This window comes from Podarcis liolepis, assembly GCF_965112155.1.
Source record: "Podarcis liolepis genome assembly, chromosome: 1".
In the NCBI taxonomy this organism is placed as follows: Eukaryota; Metazoa; Chordata; class Lepidosauria; order Squamata; family Lacertidae; genus Podarcis; species Podarcis liolepis.
In genome coordinates, this window is record NC_139554.1 from 138959782 (window position 1) to 138979767 (window position 19986).

At 43.9% G+C, this 19986-nt stretch overlaps 1 protein-coding gene across 13 annotated transcripts in view; it reads right to left on the reverse strand.

The window, feature by feature from the left end:
* UNC80 (unc-80 homolog, NALCN channel complex subunit) overlaps positions 1 to 4950 on the reverse strand; it is a 162411-nt gene extending 157461 nt beyond the window's left edge. For 10 of the 13 annotated variants that reach the window (XM_083471252.1, XM_083471260.1, XM_083471256.1 and 7 more), the window contains exons 1-2: positions 4433 to 4950; positions 1429 to 1477 (exon numbers count right to left, since the gene is read on the reverse strand). In XM_083471252.1, the coding sequence (XP_083327378.1) occupies positions 1429 to 1477; positions 4433 to 4524 (141 nt within the window). In that variant the 5' untranslated portion in view covers positions 4525 to 4950. The remainder of the gene's footprint in view (positions 1 to 1428; positions 1478 to 4432) is intronic. The other 3 variants (XM_083471251.1, XM_083471259.1, XM_083471258.1) reach the window with 1 other exon arrangement.
* Positions 4951 to 19986: the final 15036 nt, after the last annotated feature.

Consider the following 19986-nt stretch of genomic DNA (forward strand, 5'->3'; position numbering starts at 1 on the left):
ACAATGTGTTTGGGAAGATTATGTCCTCCAGCTGGTGACTGAAAGCAGGAGTGATGTTTTGGAGCCAGTCTGCAACTTGAATGGACAGGAAGAGAGAAAAATTCAGAGAGTGAGAGTCCGGGTTGTTTGAAAGTGAAGCACCTTGAGTTGCAATGGTTCTCCCCAGAACTCTGAAACATGATCAGCAGATTAACTGCCTCCTGTAGGAGCGTCTGTCTGTTTTTGTTTTTATATGTGGAGAAATGTGAAGACCAAAGGATAATTTCATTTCAATTCACACATCAGGGTGTGTGAATCAGGTCAGTTTGCTCAAAAATGCAGACCGAAACAAAATCCTCTACAAGGGAAGCTAACTGGGATGCTTTGTCCTGACATGCTTGGGGAGGAGTGTTTGATATGGAAGAGTGCATTGAAACATCAATTCCCACAACCCCACATTCCAGCTGTGTGAAACAGTATAGCATAGCAACAATTTTCTGCTTGTACCTGTCAGAATTCAAGAACTTTGAGAAAGTGAGGAAAATAGTGTTTTCTTCACATGATATATAAAGCATGAGCAGTAAATGATTTATTTGCTCTGCAGGAGTGATTCAGTAAATCAAGGTCATATGCTAGAAGCCTGAAAAGAAATGGGTCATATTTCTTTGAAGTAGCATTTGTAGCTGTGCCAACTGAACAGAAGAGCATAGGGAGTCAAAACTCATGCATTAAGCTAGAGGGCATCATTCATAGTATGTCTGACGAGGTCCAGCAAACACAACAAGGCATAACCATCTGCATCAGTGATATGTGATTGACATGAGGTGCTGATATCCTATATTAGCAAAAGCCAGAACCAAAAGGCTTCAAGAACAACTGAGTTCATTAAATCATAAAATTGTAGAGTTGGGAAGGACCTCAAGAGTCGTCTAGTGCAACCTGCTGAACTGCAGGAATCTCAACCATAGCATCCCTGACAGATGGCCATCCAGCCTCTGCTTTAAAACCTCCACTGAAGGAGAGTCCACCACATTCCTAGGGGGCTGTGCCACTGCCAAACTGCTTTTACTGCCAGAAAGTTCTTCCTGATGTTATAAAACCTGTCTACCAGCCTTACTGACAGGGATTCTGCAATGGATATGAGCACACACCCTCTGCAGTCTTCATGCTCAGAATCTCATCTGTCAGAATTATATTGATTTTGCCAGTACATAATAATGGAAACTTTTTTTGTATAAAACAGCTAATAATAAATTTATATATAGTAATATTGGTTTGTACTTAGCTACTTTTGCCATGGTAAGGCAAGTGCTACTTTTGGGCCATTGAGCTTAACAAAAGTCTGCCAGTTTCCTTTACTAAAATTAAGGAAATGCATGCAAATCCATATATATATATATATATATATATATATATATATATATATATATAAAATTGAAAGTCACATACCACACATGAAGCTTCATATTGTTTTCCCAGTTTGGGCCTCAAAAATGCACTGAGGGGAGAAAAAAGAAGTTTGTCAAAGGAATGGTCATATGTACATAACACAATTAAACATACTGAATTACAATGAAGGTTACAATGGCATAATTACTTACAACACTGTGGCTATATAAATAAATCACACGCCAAGGTCCCAAGGAAACTGCATGTTACAAAGCTGACAAATAGGCCCATGTGGCTGCATCTGAGAGATTTCTGCAGGGGCTACAGTAAGTACTAGAGACAGAGGGATTTCCCTTTCCCAACAGTACATGGTACATGTCAGGGTGGGGTGGGCTGACGCTAAAGAAAAGCAAGGGAGACCCATTCAATCAGAGGCTTCAATTTTGGGAGTCTCAGGGTAAATATGTGCAGTGTAGGTGAGTGGACAGCAGTGGTAACCCACTCATAACAGTCATCCAGCAGGCCTGGGAAATGTTTATGACAGCCTTCCCCAAGCTGCCATCTTCTTTAAGTTTTTGGACTACAACTCCCATCAGCCCCAGACAGCATATGGAGGGCACCAGTCTGCGGAAGGCTGGTTTAGGATGCTGTGGCAATGCCGGTGCAAGGAAAGGTGACTAGTACTGGGATCTAATGTGAGTTGGAAGCCATTGTAAACTCTCCTCTACATGCCTAAGGCATGGCCTGCTCTGTAGGATCAGTCCAATAACAAAGAAGTCAATATTGTTTTCATACGAGAAGAAGATAATGCAAAACTTGAACAAACTTAATTGAAAAATATCAAATGAGTGTGAGATGATACCAAAAATGTCCCCTTTCCAAACTCACACAATACAGCCCCTTGCCTCATTTAATGCCTGAGTCCCAGGTAGCTGAAGCACCAACTTCTTGAACATGAAGACATTGGTTAATTTCATTTTCTGAAGTCTTGCCTCCTTTCTCAGAGGTGGTGAGGGGTTTTTCCTGGGGGCAGTTTTGTGAGGGTGGGCAGAAGATGCCCCCGTCTGTATAACACTCTCTCTAGGGATGTTCCCCAGTCTCCTTCACTATATATTTTTTAAGCACCAGATGCAAACAATTCCATTTATGAAGGCCTTTGATGGACTATAATTATATACTCCAGATGGCTCGGTATCTCAACTCCCAGCTCCACTAAAGGTGTGGAGGAAGAGATCTTTTGAATATATCTATTGCAAAGTGATGCTTTTTGTTTTGTTTGTCTGAGCTTATAAAGGCAAATGAAGTTAACAAATATTCTATTAACAAATATTCTATACTATATTCATAAATATACTAAGCATTATCCAGTCAAAGTGAAACACCTTTCAATCTCATTGATTTTAATGGATTATTTAACGATGTGTTCAGAATCAGATTTATCTGACTGGAAGCAATGGGATGTATACCAATTGTAGTTATATATTTATATATTTACATCTGATATTGCATGGCTTTAATTTCATTGTACTTTAAAAAATATAATTTCGTTTGTGTGTAAATCATAGTAAACTGACATTTTCCATGCTTTATCTCAGAAAGTCTTCAGGATTCCATTTCAATGTAAGGTTATGCTGTGAAATAGTGAACAACAAAATTGTGCAAAGTGACTTAAACATGTTATAAATTGAATTAATTCATTATAATATTTATAGCCCTCCCTTCACTGCAAGCAATCTCATGATGAGTCACATTCAAATAAATACAATGAGTTGTATCCAATGTTAGTTATACTAAGAGTAAGCCCACCAAAGTTATTAAATCTAAGCCTAATCATTAATACTTATTAATTTCATAGGGTCTCTTTTGAGTAGAAGTGCCATTGGTTTTACAACCCAATACAAACAGATACAATAAAATCAGACAATAAAACAATAAAACTACCTCAACCTGAATAACTTAATTTGCTTCATCTAACAATGCCAGGTAGCTCAGCATGTCAACACCCAGCTCCACTAAAGGCCTGGAGGAAGAAAAGGGTTTACATCTGGCAGCAGAAGCTAAATAATGCTGTACTTCAGAGGGAATAGCATTCCACCCCCAGGGTACAAGCACCAAAAAGGCTCCTCACTGAGCTAAAGCACCACAGGTGTCACTTGGTGATGGAATGACAAGAAGAGCCTTGCTGGTAGGTCTTAAATCTTGAGCAGGAAAATGCTGAGAGGCATTCTTTCATAGAACCGGGTCCTAAGTCATTCAGGACTTTGTACATAAACACTAAAACCTCAGTTGGGCTCAGAAGCATGTAGGCAGCCAGTGAAAAACTCTTCAGAATTGTTCTGTGGTTCCAAGCAGCTGCACCGGTCAGCACACTGACCATCGCCTTTGCAACAACTGCAGCTTCTGAACAGTCTTTAAGGGCAGCCCCCCTCCCCAGTGCATTACAGTCATCTAACCTGGAGGTTGCTACAGCAGGGTATACTGTAGCCAGGCTTATTTCTATACAGGAACAGCCATAGCTGGTGAACTAGCCTATTCTACAAGCCCAGCATTCACCACACTCTGAAGCAAAAGCTTGTTGCTGTGCCATGGTGGCAGTGGGAGAGCATCACCGCTGAAAGGAAGATGCATTCTGACGTTTGATAGCTTGCTTCAGGGGTTTCTTCTCCTGGACTGTGCTGCTCACAGGGGCGACTGATGTAACCGGTTCTACAGACCAGTGTGGCTCACCGAGGGGACTGGCAGAGCTGCTGCGAAGCCTTTGGGTCTGACTGCAGCTGGAGGACGGCGTCAGGTGCCAGGGAGGGGGAGAAAACGTGGAAGCACCTTAATTCTAAAAAACAAGCGCGAAGTACCCCTTATAGCACGCAGCACTCTCATCAGAAAAGGAAAAAGCCTCAGCCCTCTTGATTTGACGGCGAGCCCTTGGAAACAAGCGCCATACAGCCAGGCGCGCACACGGCTCCCTTTTGCTGTTGCAGGAGGAGGAGGCGGCACTTGATTGGGGGTCGCCAGCCTTTCCATCCCCAGCGAGGCTTCGCAGGTAGCGCCCCCTACTCTCTCTTACCTGGTTTGCCTCCACAGGAAGGTCTGGATGGGCAGCGGGACCCCTCGGCCGCTCTCCTGGTCATGGCCTTCCGAGCTCTTCCTCTTCACCATGGCGCCGGCTCGCCTGCCCGCAACAGCTGCTGCTAGCCCATCGCTCGGCTCCGCCGGCAGCCTGCCCCTGCCTCCGGCTCTGCTGGTTGCAAAATGGCTGCAGAAGCGGCAGAAGCAGCCAAGCAGCGGGGGGAGGAAAATCAGCGCCGCTCGCGGGGAGGCGGCGGCAGCCAAGGACAAGAGGATGCCCGCAGCGCGCCGGCGTCCTTCTCCCTTTCAGCACCTCCCCCCGTGGACAGCGACCGGCGCGGAGCGACAAGGGGACCAGGCGAGGCTGCCAGGCGCCGACCCCGCCGATGCCAGCCTCCCAGGGCCACGGGGCACACAGCAGACCCCCAGTCTGGGCGCCCCCTCGCCTACTTATAGCCACAAACTGTTAAGTTCATCCCGCAAAGAGACCCAACACGTCATGACCCAAAGCTCCCCCCCCCCGCGCGCTTTATTTCCAGTGAGTAATAGTTCCCAGCCCTTGCTAGATTGTCGCAAGGTAATCGTCCACCTGCCAATCCGACCATATTTTTTTTCGAAAGACGGGAAATAAATCAGATGCAGAAAGCTAGAAGTGTGAAGCAATAGGAGGTGCTTGCTTCCAAAGGAAGACTTCGCTACCTTCAGGGTCGCACTTTTTTATTTACTTTATTTTTTTATTTTTTTAGAATGGGTCTAGGAAAGAGGGTGTTCATGAAGGGTGAGGGGCACTCTCCTGTTTCAGATCCTTCAAACACAGAATTGGATTTGCCCTAACTTAGGTCCCATTGATTCCAACTTTCTCTAGCTCAAGATGTTTCTAATGAGTTCAATGGGCAACCACCTCATTTCGGTGTTTGGATCACATTATAGGGCTGTTTAAGGAATTTCCCATCCAACTAAAAAGCACAGTTTAATAATAATAATAATAATAATAATAATAATAATAATAATAATAATAATAATAATTTTATTTGTATACCGCCCTCCCCAGCAGAAGGCAGGCTCAGAGCGCCTAACATCATACAGATAACACAGTATACATGAATTATTTGTTATAGGGAATGAATATTATTACTCTATAACATCTGAATCAAGAGCAGCTGCATATGTCCTAAACTGGTGCCTGAATGCAATCATAGGCTGGATTAGAGCTAATAAATTGTTGAGTCCTGACAAGGAGGTTTTATAAGATGGAGTGCTGACAAGAAGCAGTGGACAGCTGCTCTGGATGGGATTGCACTCCCCAGCAGGTGTGGAGTTTGGAGGTCCTCCTAGATCTATCACTGCCATTATAACCAATCAATTAATCACCTTCCACCTATGCCCCCAATAGATAAAATATATATTTAAAAGTTACAATACAGTGTGCAAACATAACAAACATACAAACATAATGCAAGTTTAAAACAATACAAAATGGACATCTATATGGCAGGGACCTATTGAGCAAGTTGGAAAAGTTTTGTCAGAACAAAAATGTATTCAGCTGTTTCTGGAAAGCACAAAGAAGGCAGCCTGGGATGGTCAAAAATTGCCTTGCTTTTGTAAAACCACTTCTTAAATTTCTGGGTATGCATCCCAGGAGATGTCTTTTGTCTTTTTGTTTGAAGATCAAACTTTTCCCAATGTATGTCTGTGGAAACAACCCAAAATGACCAGAGCTGTGGCACTCAGTAACATTAATGAGCCTGTGTCAGAAATGGTTAGACACAGTATACAAATATTTTTAATTGGTTAGCAAAAGCAAAATAAGACAAGAGGCATTTCATTCAAATTGATTTCCGATTCTACCAGAAAACACATATCTCTATGTGGTTGGTCTATGCGTAGCCTTTAGGTGAGTACTAAATGGTGGGAATAAGCACCACGGGACACACATTATCTTCACACTCATAAAATACATCGCTCGTATCAAGGATGACAACTTTTAGTTAATTTAAATTTTATTTCCACATGAAGGCAGAAGTTCCTAATTCTTCTCTCAGTGACCCAGTCTTCTCTCAGTGACACCAGCTCACTATCCCCCCCGCAACAGATTTGCTTGGTTGATTGTGTTTTGTAGTGAGCTCTGCTAGCCCCAGTCACGGTTTTCCCCCCAGATTGTAAGGCTTCCTCACATTAACCAGTTGTGAGATAGCCTTCTGTATTAGCAATTCAAGAGAAGCAACTTCAAATGAAAAATATATTTTACCAAATATTTGCAGTTTTTGTGAGAATTTTTTTAATTAAAAATATTCACTTCAATTTTGACAATTCAGTAGGAAAACTTTATAAATAAAAGTCATATTCACTTTAGCATGGACCAAGAAAATGGCTACTTCTTGCTAGAATTCACTTGGCAGAAACAGAAAAAAATAAATAAATCTAAAGATGGCGTCTTCTTTCAGCCCATAATAAGAAGAGAGTCTCAATTTCACCCTATAACGGTCAGATTGCTACCCAGTGTTTGGGAATTTTTATATTTATAGTCATCTTCATTAATTATTATTATTGTCATCATTATTATAGAAACTGTAGCCATATCTCTGAAGTTATTGTGCTGTGTGATGACGGGGCTGGGTGGGTATCTCATTCCATCTACTAGTAAACTCTGGTGCTGACACGATTAGAATCAAAACAGGGCTGCTGAGAAACTTGCAGAAGTATAAAATTAAAAAATAACAAAAGCGAAAAGGGCAACCCCCATTCCCAAAAACTAAGCATGCTCAACTACCTCCAGGAATCATGGAAGTTGCATCACTTGGAGAAGAAAAACTGGAATGGTGGGGTGGGGATTCAGAGAGAATGGACTGGTCATTTTGAGCCCCTTGCAGTGTATAGGGAGGAGCATATGGCTGGCTACAATCCTGAACAGGAGCATTAGGGAAGAAGGATACACTGCAACATTTTGTTGCAGGTCTTACTCACACGTGATTAATCTTTATTTTCTGGTGTGAAATGACACACAATAGATGGTGTCACAGCTTAAAAGCAACACAGTTTTCTTTTTAAACAGCTGGGCATTTTTTCTTTAGAGAAACAGAATTACTCCAAAGACAGGGGGAAATAATTTATTGAATTCATTGAAGCAACACAATTATCAGGATGAATAAACTGTCAAGACTGTGAGCCCAGATTAACCACCTGCTTTTCTCAACGAGAGCTCAAGAAGTTCTCACAAAACACTGCCTCCATGCATTGAAGGGTAGCTCAACTCTTCCCTCCATAGCAACGAAACAAGTCAGTAACTAGGGGTGGAGCAGCAGACAGAATGCTACAAAGCCAGCCACAGTCCTCTGTGCTGCTGCACTTCACTGCATTTAGCACCCATTTCAGAAGGCAAACTTCCCTGTGTGAAATTGAATCAAAGGTAAAGGATCCCTGACAGTTAAGTCCAGTCGGGAACGACTCTGGGGTTGTGGGGCTCATCTCGCTTTACTGGCCGAGGGAGCCGTCGTTTGTCCGCAGACAGTTTTTCTGGGTCATGTGGCCAGCATGTGGCTTACTTCTGGTGAAATCAGAGCAGCACACGGAAACGCCGTTTATTTTCCCGCCGGAGCGGTACCTCTTTATCTACTTGCACTTTGACGTGCTTTCGAACTGCTAGGCTGGCAGGAGCTGGGACCAAACAACAGAAGCTCACCCCGTCGCAGGGATTCGAACCACCGACCTTCCGATCGACAAGCCCTAGGCTCAGTGGTTTAGATCACAGCTCCACCCGCGTCCCAAGTTAAATACCGCCTACAGTATAATAATAATTTATTATTTATACCCCGCCCATCTGGCTGAGTTTCCCCAGCCACTCATTTTCATATAATTCTCTTTAAGTAAGGTACTATATCATTTCTCCATAGTGTTCCCCACAGTGTCATCCATGTCCCTGAAATCGAATTAAATGTGTGCTAAAACAAGATGTGAATTCAGCTAAACCTGAAAAAAAGGGCTTTTATGGGTATGTCCGTAGCAAAAGGAAGAACAAAGAAACAGTGGGGTCACTCAGAGGAGAAGATGGTGAAATGCAAACAGGGGACACAGAAAGGGCTGAACTCCTCAATGCCTTCTTTGCCTCAGTCTTTTCCGATAAAGAAAACAATGCCCGACCTGAAGAATTTGGAGCAAATGATTCAGCAGAGGAAACACAGCCCAGAATAACTAAGGAGATAGTACAAGAATACTTGGCTAGTTTAGATGTATTCAAGTCTCCAGGGCCAGATGAACTGCATCCAAGAGTATTAAAAGAACTGGCAAATGTGATCTCAGAACCACTGGCAGTCATCTTTGAGAATTCCTGGAGAACAGGCGAAGTCCCGGCAGACTGGAGGAGGGCAAATGTTGTCCCTATTTTCAAAAAGGGGAAAAGAGAGGACCCAAATAATTATCGCCCAGTCAGTCTGACATCAATACCAGGGAAGATTCTGGAGCAGATCATTAAGCAAACAGTCTGTGAGCACCTAGAAAGGAATGCTGTGATCACCAATAGTCAGCATGGATTTCTGAAAAATAAGTCATGTCAGACTAACCTGATCTCGTTTTTTGACAGAATTACAAGCCTGGTAGATGAAGGGAACGCAGTGCATGTAGCCTACCTTGATTTCAGCAAGGCATTTGACAAGGTGCCCCATGATATTCTTGTAAAGAAGCTGGTAAAATGTGGTCTTGACTATGCTACCACTCAGTGGATTTGTAACTGGCTGACGGACCGAACCCAAAGGGTGCTCATCAATGGTTCCTCTTCATCCTGGAGAAGAGTGACTAGTGGGGTGCCACAGGGTTCTGTCTTGGGCCCGGTCTTATTCAACATCTTTATCAATGACTTGGATGATGGACTCAAGGGCATCCTGATCAAATTTGCAGATGACACCAAATTGGGTGGGGTGGCTAACACCCCAGAGGACAGGATCACACTTCAAAACGACTTTGACAGATTAGAGAACTGGGCAAAAACAAACAAGATGAACTTTAACAGGGAGAAATGTAAAGTATTGCACTTGGGCAAAAAAAATGAGAGGCACAAATACAAGATGGCGGACACCTGGCTTGAGAGCAGTACATGTGAAAAGGATCTAGGAGTCTTGGTTGACCACAAACTTGACATGAGCCAACAGTGTGACACGACAGCTAAAAAAGCCAATGCAATTCTGGGCTGCATCAATAGGAGTATAGCATCTAGATCAAGGGAAGTAATAGTGCCACTGTATTCTGCTCTGGTCAGACCTCACCTGGAGTCCTGTGTCCAGTTCTGGGCACCACAGTTCAAGAAGGACACTGACAAACTGGAACGTGTCCAGAGGAGGGCAACCAAAATGGTCAAAGGCCTGGAAACGATGCCTTATGAGGAACGGCTAAGGGAGCTGGGCATGTTTAGCCTTGAGAAGAGGCGGTTAAGGGGTGATATGATAGCCATGTTCAAATATATAAAAGGATGTCACATAGAGGAGGGAGAAAAGTTGTTTTCTGCTGCTCCAGACAAGCGGACACGGAGCAATGGATCCAAACTACAAGAAAGAAGATTCCACCTAAACATTAGGAAGAACTTCCTGACAGTAAGGGCTGTTCGACAGTGGAATTTGCTGCCAAGGAGTGTGGTGGAGTCTCCTACTTTGGAGGTCTTTAAGCAGAGGCTTGACAACCATATGTCAGGAGTGCTCTGATGGTGTTTCCTGCTTGGCAGGGGGTTGGACTCGATGGCCCTTGTGGTCTCTTCCAACTCTATGATTCTATGATTCTATGAACCTGTGTGCGCACAAATTATATGCTCTTAGACCAGGTGTAGGCAACCTAAGGCCCACGAGCCAGATGTGGCCCAATCGCCTTCTTAATCCAGCCCACGGATGGTCCAGGAATCAGCGTGTTTTTATATGAGTAGAATGTGTTCTTTTATTTAAAATACATCCTGTGGGGCACAGGAATTCGTTCACCCCCCCCAATATAGTCCGGCCCACCACATGGTCTGAGGAACGGTGGACCGGCCCATGGCTCAAAAAGGCTGCAGGCCCCTGTCTTAGACTCTCTCAGTGTGATCTGGATGTCCCGCAAAATCTAGGGTCTTGTTTACACAAATAGTTCCTACCTGCATATAGTTTGTATATGCAACGGTTCTGTAAACAGGCTGAGCTGAACACACAGGGGTCAGGAGGCACAATCCTGCTCCTCTGCTCCATCCAATGCATTCACTGGACAAGCTATGTCTTCTGAACGGGGCTTATAAGAACTGAGTATCTGGTACTTACTCTTCATAGCATATTCCATCTCACTTAAACCACTTGTGGTGAATTAACTTTTTATTTCGGTAAATGTTTTTATGTGGCATCTGATGAAGGCATGTTTCACAATAAATGATATCTTCTTGCCTAAAAAGTTATGATTTGGACTCTGTTTTTCAAAGAAGAAATTATCCATTATAGTAATGGTCCCGCTCTATTCTGCCTTGGTCAGACCACACCTGGAATTCAGTTCTGGGCATCACAATTTAAGAAGGACAAGTTGGAAAGTGTGCAGAAGAGGGTCTGGAAACCAAGCCTTATGACGAACAGTTGAATTGGGTATGTTTAGTCTGGTAAAGAGAAGACTGAGAGGAGATATGATAGCCCTCTTCAAATATCTAAAGGGCTTTCACTTGGAAGATGGAGCAAGCTTGTTTTCTGCTGCTCTGGATGGTAGGACTTGACCCAATGGATTCACGTTATAAGGAAGGGGATTCCAACTAAACATCAGGAAGAACCTTCTGGTGGTAAGAATCATAGAATCATAGTGTTGGAAGAGACCACAAGGGCCATCGAGTCCAACCCCCTGCCAAGCAGGAAACAAGAGCTGTTTGACAGTGGAACAGACTCCCAAGAGAGGTGGTGGGCTCTCCTTCCTTGGAGTTTTTAAAGCACAGGCTGGATGGCTACCTGTTATGTATGATCTAGTTGAGATTCCTGCATTGCAGGGGGTTGGACTAGATTACCCTTGTGGTCTCTTCCAACTCTATGATTCTATTATTCTATGATTCTTACCACCAGAAGGTTCTTCCTGATGTTTAGTGAATTTCCTTATAACGTGAATTACCCTAGATTACCCTCAGGGTCCCTCCAACTCTACAATTCTATGATAGTTGCATCAAGAGGTATCTCTTGTTCCCAGGGCTAGAAAAAGGAGTTGAGTCCTAGGGAGGCTGTTCCATTTGGGCAATTGGGGCACTGCCCCACCAACCTCAGCCTTCACCACCTGCCTGCCTTCTTGCTGATATCCAGTCCAGAGAGATGGAACTGCTTCTTTGTGTTGCCCTTGCTGAATTCACAAAGGAACAGGATGTCAGGCTTGGGTCTCTCCCCCACACACGAGATGACTCTGGCAGTTAATTATTTCAGATTTTCCTCCGATAGCAGTTGCTGGAACTAAGCTCCGCTCCCTTTCCCTCCAACAAGAAAAGCACCACCTTTTCTTCCTGTTAGTTTTGCGCTTCTCATTTAATCTCATGAGTCTACGAGATTGGGGAGATTGCACTCCCACTATTTCTCTGTGTGTGTCACTATCTGAGCTTTGCAGCTGCATTTCTGCTCTCTGTGTCTCTCTGTGTGCAAAGGTCAAATTCATGTGGCTGACTGCTTCTCCCTCCTCTCTTAGGAATTCTCCCACTCCTTCCACTGTATCTGTCTCATCTCTGCCTGTCAGAGTCTCCTTCTCTGACACAGGATGGGATAAAACTAGAATTAGCTGACTGCACCTGCCATTGGCTATTATGGATTGGTTGGACACAGAGGAATGGTGGGAGGAACCAGCTGGGGAACCCCCAGGGGATGAAGGCTCAGAGTCTGGGTTGTGGTGGTGGGACAATGATGACTGGTCACAGGGAGAAGAGGGAGAAGGCTGGGAAGAAGAGGTGACAGGCTTAGTGAGTCGAGTCTGTGGCGGAGAGAAGTCAAGAATCAGAGGCAGAAGCTGAAGCCGGTGAGTGGGAGGAGGGAGACCAAGAGGCAGAAGCTGAGTCAGGCTGGTGAAAGGTTATGAGTGTCTCCCCCTTGACCACCTTCCTTCCCCCTTCCCCCATGCTCCAGAACCAGGAGAGGCATGAAAAGGGTGGAGGGAAGGTTGACTGCACAGACACGCATTCTCTGATTGCTTGGGAAAAGCCCTGAAGTGGAGGTGGGGGTCTTTCAGTCTTGGCAACTGATTTTCATGGAGGAAAACCACTGGGAATGAGCTGCTGTGCTCATTAGGCCTGACTCAACCAAGTCTGGGGAGGTCGTGTTTCTGCTAATAAAGAGTTGGCTCCCTCTTTGAACTGTGTGATTACTGACCACTCCTTTGACATTTGCTCTACAGTTGGCCTCCCTGCCTCTTGTGACAGTGGTTCCATTGGTCATCAGCCACAACTGTCATAGGATTCCCTTTTCTTTTGGGACTAGCATTTTTATTCAGATAAAGAGATACATTTGAACACTGATGAGGAAGAGCTTTCCCTTTGCAGGAGGAAGGGGAAGCATAAAATATTTGTGACAGTGGGAGGTAAAAAGGTGTGGGAGACAGTTGTGTCTTCATCAGTGGTTTTCCCCTGGCAGGGCTGGGGAAAACTCAGTGTGATGGCCTCAACTCATACATGGATATGTTCTAAAGGATACATCCAAGTAGTGGGGTAGAGTTGCTATGGGGATGCTAATCCCATGGCAACATGCAGACTGGCTCTTAAGCTGAACTCTGGCAGAAAGAAAATGGTGCTGGCTATAAGAAATGGTTCAGGCTCATGCTGGCAGCTTGCTCACCTGGCCTGTTCTTCAGAGATCATTCAAAAAAGCCGACAGAGCAAGGATTCAGTCCAATACTCACATAACAGATCATCGGGGAAAATATTTCTCTTTTAGATGGAAAGGGGGTTGCAGCAGAGCTGTTTACACGCCAGCAGATATTCCTCTCTGTTGCTTCTGTTTCAGCAGAATCAGAACAGAGTGGCATGCAGTTGCTATGATACTCATTTCATGCTGTGTTTTATGACTGCTTTCTTGCCCCCACTCAGTAAACAATCAGGATACAGCTACCATAGCATTTAGCAAAACATAAAGCCAGACATATGGAGTAGATAAAGAATTAGAAAAGAAGGCCCAGATTGCGCAAACAAAAATATGAAAGTGGTGGGAAAGCATAATACACTGTGATGATTATAGGGTCATTACAACCTACACACACACACACACACACACACACACGTATTCAAAACTTCCAATTTCCCAGTTATCTGTTGCAGCAGCTGTGCCCACAAAGACATTCCAATTTTAACAAACACTTAAGGCAGTGTTTCCAAGAGAGATTGGTGCCAAATTTGCCTTACTGAGCAATTGCTATAGAAGGTTCTGAAAACAACTCAGCTCACACTGATGCTTCTAGGCAGAGAATATGACATTAGTTCAGGAGCTAAACAACTTTTTGAAAAACCTCATTGCACATTTTTGCACTCAACTGGTATCTCATTTGTAGAGATAAGTTAAACCATCTATTTTGCTCCCAAAAATGGTTTTGTGGACTTGGATCCTTCATTTGGAACTTTTGCCAACTTTCTGCTTCTGGAATCCACTTCCCCTTCACATTTGCTGGAACATGGCAGGTTCTGGGACCAAAAGATTGCTCAGTTGGCTTTAGACATTTTTGTAATATGGCATTTATTTCTTTATCTTATTTTTTCCATTTCCATTTTGATGGCAATGAAGATAGAGGAAATATTTTCTGAAAATAATACTAATAATACTAATCGTCATCATCATCATAATTTATTATTTATACCCCGCACATCTGGCTGGGTTACCCCAGCCACTATGGGTGCCTTCCAACAAAACACTAAAATAAGTAAAAAATGAATGTGAAGCACTCAGAATGATTAAGTCTGAAAGGCACAAAGTCTACACCAGCTCAGAGTGAAGAAGAGCATAGATGCCACATGTGGATGACTGGTTTAATTTCTGTTCAAAACCACAAGCTTTCATGGTGTGTATCATGTACTAGATAAAACTACATGGCATAAAGCCGTATCAGTTTACTGAGAAAGACTCATTTAACCATGGAGTGTGCAGGGGTATATGCAAGGCAGAGTAAGCAGCTACAACTCTGAGGGGCAGCGCGCGCGCACACACACACACACACACGGGACACCATACAGTGAAAAAGCACTTCTAACAAAATCAAGGCTATTCAGCCTCAAATAAAGGAGAGAGCACTGACAAACATCCCTGAAAGACATGGCATGCTGTGTGTGTGACATCAGCCAAATTGGAATTCACTGCCCAGCATGTGGGAAGGATTGCAGAAAATGTGGCAAGTTTAATCATTCTGCTAAAATGTGTTGAACAATTCTAAGGCAGTATTTTCCATTGCTACTGTAAGGTTAGTACAGGGCCAAGTCAAAATGAATGCTGAACAACAACTTTATTGCTCTGAAGAGTTCGTGGAAAAGAAGCAAAGCTGAAAGCCTCCTTTCAAGATACAGCATGACCTATGGTTGGAATAACCAAAAGCTCCCCATTCCATCCATTATGCTCCACCCAGAAGTATTTTCTGAAGTCTTAATAACTGGGAGATGACTGCACCAAGACTTCAGTTGCCGCACACATGCCTTGCCAATAATTGCCTTCTCTTTTTATTATTATGTTCATTCTAATTTTTTTTAAGTTAACCAATTCCTTTCTATAGACCATAAAGCACCAATATCTTCTGTATATTTAATGTCTGTCTATAGGGAGGCTTTTTAAAGTTTAAAGTTGTATTATGTTTTTATATATGTTGGAAGCCACCCAGAGTGGCTAGGGCATCCCTGTCAGATGGGTGGGGTACAAACAAGGAAACAAATAAAAAATATATGTGCAAAAATAGTAGTCTTGTTGAGGTGGATCAGTTTTAGGGCATATAAACCAAAGCAGAACTAGATCAAAATATTTGATGTTTAGAAAACTGCACCAAAATATATTTCTACAGTACCTTTTACTGCTCTGTGGGCAGGCCTGTCTCATTTCCCCCTGTTTGCAGCTGTTTTATTTCTAAAGTTCAAGTAGAAGCTCAAGGGACAGGACCTGAAGGGAGTGTTACAAAGCAAGTAGTTCTCAAACCCACTCAGCCCTTATGGATTTCACTTACCTGTGTTTGCCTCCTAACACTGATGTGGGGGCAGAGGGTATTTGGAAGGGGACACTGGCAGGCTGAGTTGGGATGATTATGGTAATCCTCTTCACTTCTAACAATTGTTCCTTGTAGATGCCTCCTCAGTTGTTTCTAATCCATTTTTCCACATTTGGCTCCAAGACTGGAATTAAGTCCTGCAGGGAGGGGAGCAACTTTACAGAGAAGAAATGGCAGGTGCAGGAACCTGCCCCTGCTAATTCTCCCCTAAGCATCAAACCAACCACCCTACTACCTAGTTACTGTGAATACATGTATTTGCTTAAGTAATGTCACACACAGGTCTGTCCTCAGTTTTAGATCACCAGCTTTGAAGAGTTGGCTTTTTAGAGTAGCCTTTTAAATGCTTATTAAAGCACCCCCTGGCAGCTTGTTTGCTTCAACAACAACAACAAAGACTCTCCTCCCTGGAAGAGAGGGGAGTGGTTGTGGGCGGGAGACCGAGCCCCGCCCCTGGTAGGGGGCATTAGCCCCCTCCCCTCCTACCTGGCTGGTGCCCACGCCCACCGGAGGTGGCCAACCAGGTGCCTCCGGGGGACGTGTGTAGCAGCTTAATGCTGTGGTGCTAGCTCCGCCTCCTCCTCATTCGTCGTCGTCCCTCAGCGAGTCATCAGCTAGGAGTCATCTCAGTTATCACAGGGAAGAGCCACGAGGTTTGGAGTCGGGGGAGGGGTCTGTGTGTGTGGAGGCTGCCTGGTTCCTGGCTTGCCTTTTAACTTTAAAAACCCAGGCAGCCAGGTTTGCCTTGCTGTGTCCTCCTTTCTGGGTAAAAACCTACATTTAACCTTCTATTTCCCCCCCACTCCTGGTGCTTGATTTGTTTGTGCGGCCTGAGTGCGAATTAACCTTTCTTAAGCTGCAGCTTGTTCCCCTGCCCAGCACGTGCCCCCAGCGAGGTCTGAGTGTGAGTGTGGCTCCGTCTTTCTTTCTTCCTCGTATCCTCGCTTTCCTTACCCTGCCTCTGCCTTGGTGGCAGTGCGTTTTTATTTAATTTCTGGCCAGGGTGCTTGTACGTTTTCCCCTCTATTGCCCTTACCTGTCCAATTGCATGGCTGGTCTGGGTGACTGAGTGGGTTTGCCTTACATTTTAATTTGTTGGCCAGGGTGCTGGTGCGTTTCCCCCCTCCATTGTCCTTGAGAGCCTGGATAGCTCAGTTGGTTAGAGCATGGCACTGATAATGCCTAGGTTGCAAGTTCGATCCCTGTTTGGGACAGCTGAATATTTCTGCATTGCTTGGGTTGGACTAGATGATCCTCAGGGTTCCCTTTCCTGTTCCTCTCTAATTTTAAGTCGTGTGTGTGTGCTTGCAGCGTGTGTTTGTGCCTGCTGTTTATTGTGCCTGCCGTTTATTTATTTATTACTCTTCTAGTGTGGGTTTAATTTACCCTGCCATCCCTTCCATTGGTAGCACTTAAGCGGGAGCCCCCTGTAAAATTTTAAAGGCTGCCGGGGCTTGGAATAGACTGTGCGCTTAAACCTCACCCCTCTTTATTTCTCTAAGCCACCCCCCCCCTTCGCTTGATGTTTGGGGGAAGAAATAAGGCAGGGCTTGGGGTGGACAACTCAGGGTTTCTGATCAGGGAACCATTCCTCAGCACTCCATGTCTATACGTTTAAAACCTTTGAAGGTGTGCCTTTGCCTGGTTCTTGTCATTGGCTTCACTTGCCAGTACAGGCTCCCTAAAGAAAACCACTTTTACACAACAACAACAACAACAAAAGTTTTCGGCTTATAGTACCTTACTGAAAAGTCCAGGTTAACCCATGGTTTATATTTCCATTTCTTTTTGGCTCACTGTAAAGGACAGCTATTTTCCTTTTCTTCAAAAACTTCCTTGCCCAGCATGTTCCTTTTACTCCCCCCACCCCTCCTCCCTCCCAACTCCCCCCCACGCTTTCCTTCTCCTCCCCCCACCCGTCCTCCCTCCCTTCCCCCACCCTTTCAGGAGATACATTGGGGTCTTTGGAATTCCCTTTGCTTCTTGCCAGAGTCACCACAGTTGCCAGACAGGTTTTTCAACTCTCTGCTCTTTCAGCAGCTCTAGTTGCATTGTCAGTTTAACTATCCAGCAGTTTGACCAATTGCAGTCTTTTGTCTGTTTAAGTACCCTTATTTCAATCAACTGGTATTGAGCCGACCTTGTGGGCAAAGATTTATTTTTCTTTGTTTGGCAAAGTTTCCTTTGTTTCAAAGAAGTTTCCCCAGCAGTGGGATATTAAGAGCAACCCCACCCCTCCTTTTCTGAGGGCCGCTGGTGTGGGCCTGGAATCTTATTGATTTCCTTTTCTCTTAATTTGGCTGCAGCTTCTGAGCATCTCCTTGTAAGCAGTTATTTTCAATTCTGTTTGATTACTTGGCAATGCTTTGTGCCTAGATTTGCCTATCATTTAAAAGGGGCAACTCTTATTATAGGCAATTATCTTCTAATTCTGTCTGACTGCAGTTGGGGTTGCTCTGGGTTTGGTATTGTTCCTTGGAGCCAGGTGCTAATATGTAGCTGAGCGCTGCTGCTTGAACTCTTGCTGGGTTGTGATTTAATAAATATAAGTAAATACAAGCAGTGCAGTTAAGTGACGTATAGCTTGTTCATTTTGTCAGCAGCTACGCAGAGCAACTGATAATAGTAATTCCTACTCATAGCTATAAATCCATTGGCTATTAATTGAGATACTATCGATTAATAATTAATCCCTCAACAGTGCTCTGAACTTTATTGATGCACAATAATTGTATGCTAGCATTTAATTACAGTTAAGTTATTAATCGAGTGGTGATATTAATACTAATTAAAAAACAACAACAATAATAAAATAAAGTAATAAAATAAAATAAATTTGAAATATAAATAAATAATAATTAATAATAACAATAAATAAATAATTATAATTATAAATAATAAAAATAGAATAATAAAAATAATTAATATTAAAAATATAAATAAATAAATAAAAATAAAATAAAATAATAATAATAATAAGTGACGAAAGCAATAGTAGGCGCATTTTTCTAGTGCACAGAGCAGGCACGGGTGCAGTACCAGCACACACTGCAGCTGTCAACCGTCATAATAATAAACCCAAACCCATTTCGCAGTTCCTTAATGCCTTCAGATCATTCATTGTTGACTATGAACAGCGCTTTCTCTTAGCTATTCTTTAGTTCAATTTGCCTTGCGTTTCTTCCTTCCTTGTTTCGCAAACCAGTGGCCAGCCTTTAAACTACCCAGGTGCAGGCCCAAGCCCTCAGACAGGAACGGCGGCTGTGCAAACTAGGTCTCAGGCTTGCTCGCCGACTTTGAGAACTGCACCAGGGTGCCTGCATGGAGACTGCCGGCCCGTATCAATAACCCGGTTGCTTCCAGTTTTTCTAGTTCTTTGCAGAATAAGCAGCCCAGGGTCCAGCTTCCAGAATCAGGCACCTCATCAGCCAGTGATGATGAGTCAGAATGGCTTATGCCTTTTCTGGGGAGGCTGCCGCTATTAGCATCTGGCAGTTAGCCCGTATGTCGAGAAGAAGCCATCAGAGGTGTATCGCACTGGAAAGCTGGGCCTTAGAAAGGATTTAAAACGTAAGGTGTGCTGGTAATTCAGTAAAGGGCAATGCCAAAGGCAGTCTTGTAAGTACCCGCACGAGTGTGAGAGATGTGCGGGGGCTCACCCAGCCACAGCGTGTTACAAAGGGAAGCGGCCCTTTTGGGGAGGTCAGGGCTTCCACCACTCTAGTTCCAGACGAGCCCCCACAGCAGGGAACCATCGATAAAGTCCTTCTGGGTCTAGCATTTTCTCCAATTCAGCTTTCTCCTCTCCTCAACCTCTTGTCTATCCATCCGGACGGAAGCGCAGCGTCCTATCTTTGGAAGGGTTTCTCAGAGGGTTGCAGAATCCCAGTAGTAGCTCCTTAACCGCGAAGGACTCTCCTAATCAGAAGTCAGTAAGGGGAAGGACGCTCGCCTCACCCAACGGGTAGCTACAAAATGTATCATTCCATAACACCTCATACAGGATTTATTTATTTATTTATTTATTTTTCCTGGGTAACCTGCCTTTTTCTCCCAGATCAACTACAAGAGCAAGACTACAGCTTTAACAAAATGACAGCCCAAACAGGAAGACACATGGGAGCAATGGTACTGCTTTGAAGTGTTCAAGATCCATTTCCTGTTCTCCCAATTAGCAGGGCAGCTGTGGGCAAAATTGCAAAGATGTACAATAATGATTTAGTCCTTAGTCCTATAATCTAGTAAGCCTTTAAGCCCAACAGTCGAAATCACATAATTTCAATGCTTTAACTATATTAGGGAACATGTATAGTTAGTAAACAAATTGCTAGTTTGGTGAGAAATAACACTTCACTGAAGTGGATAACGCTT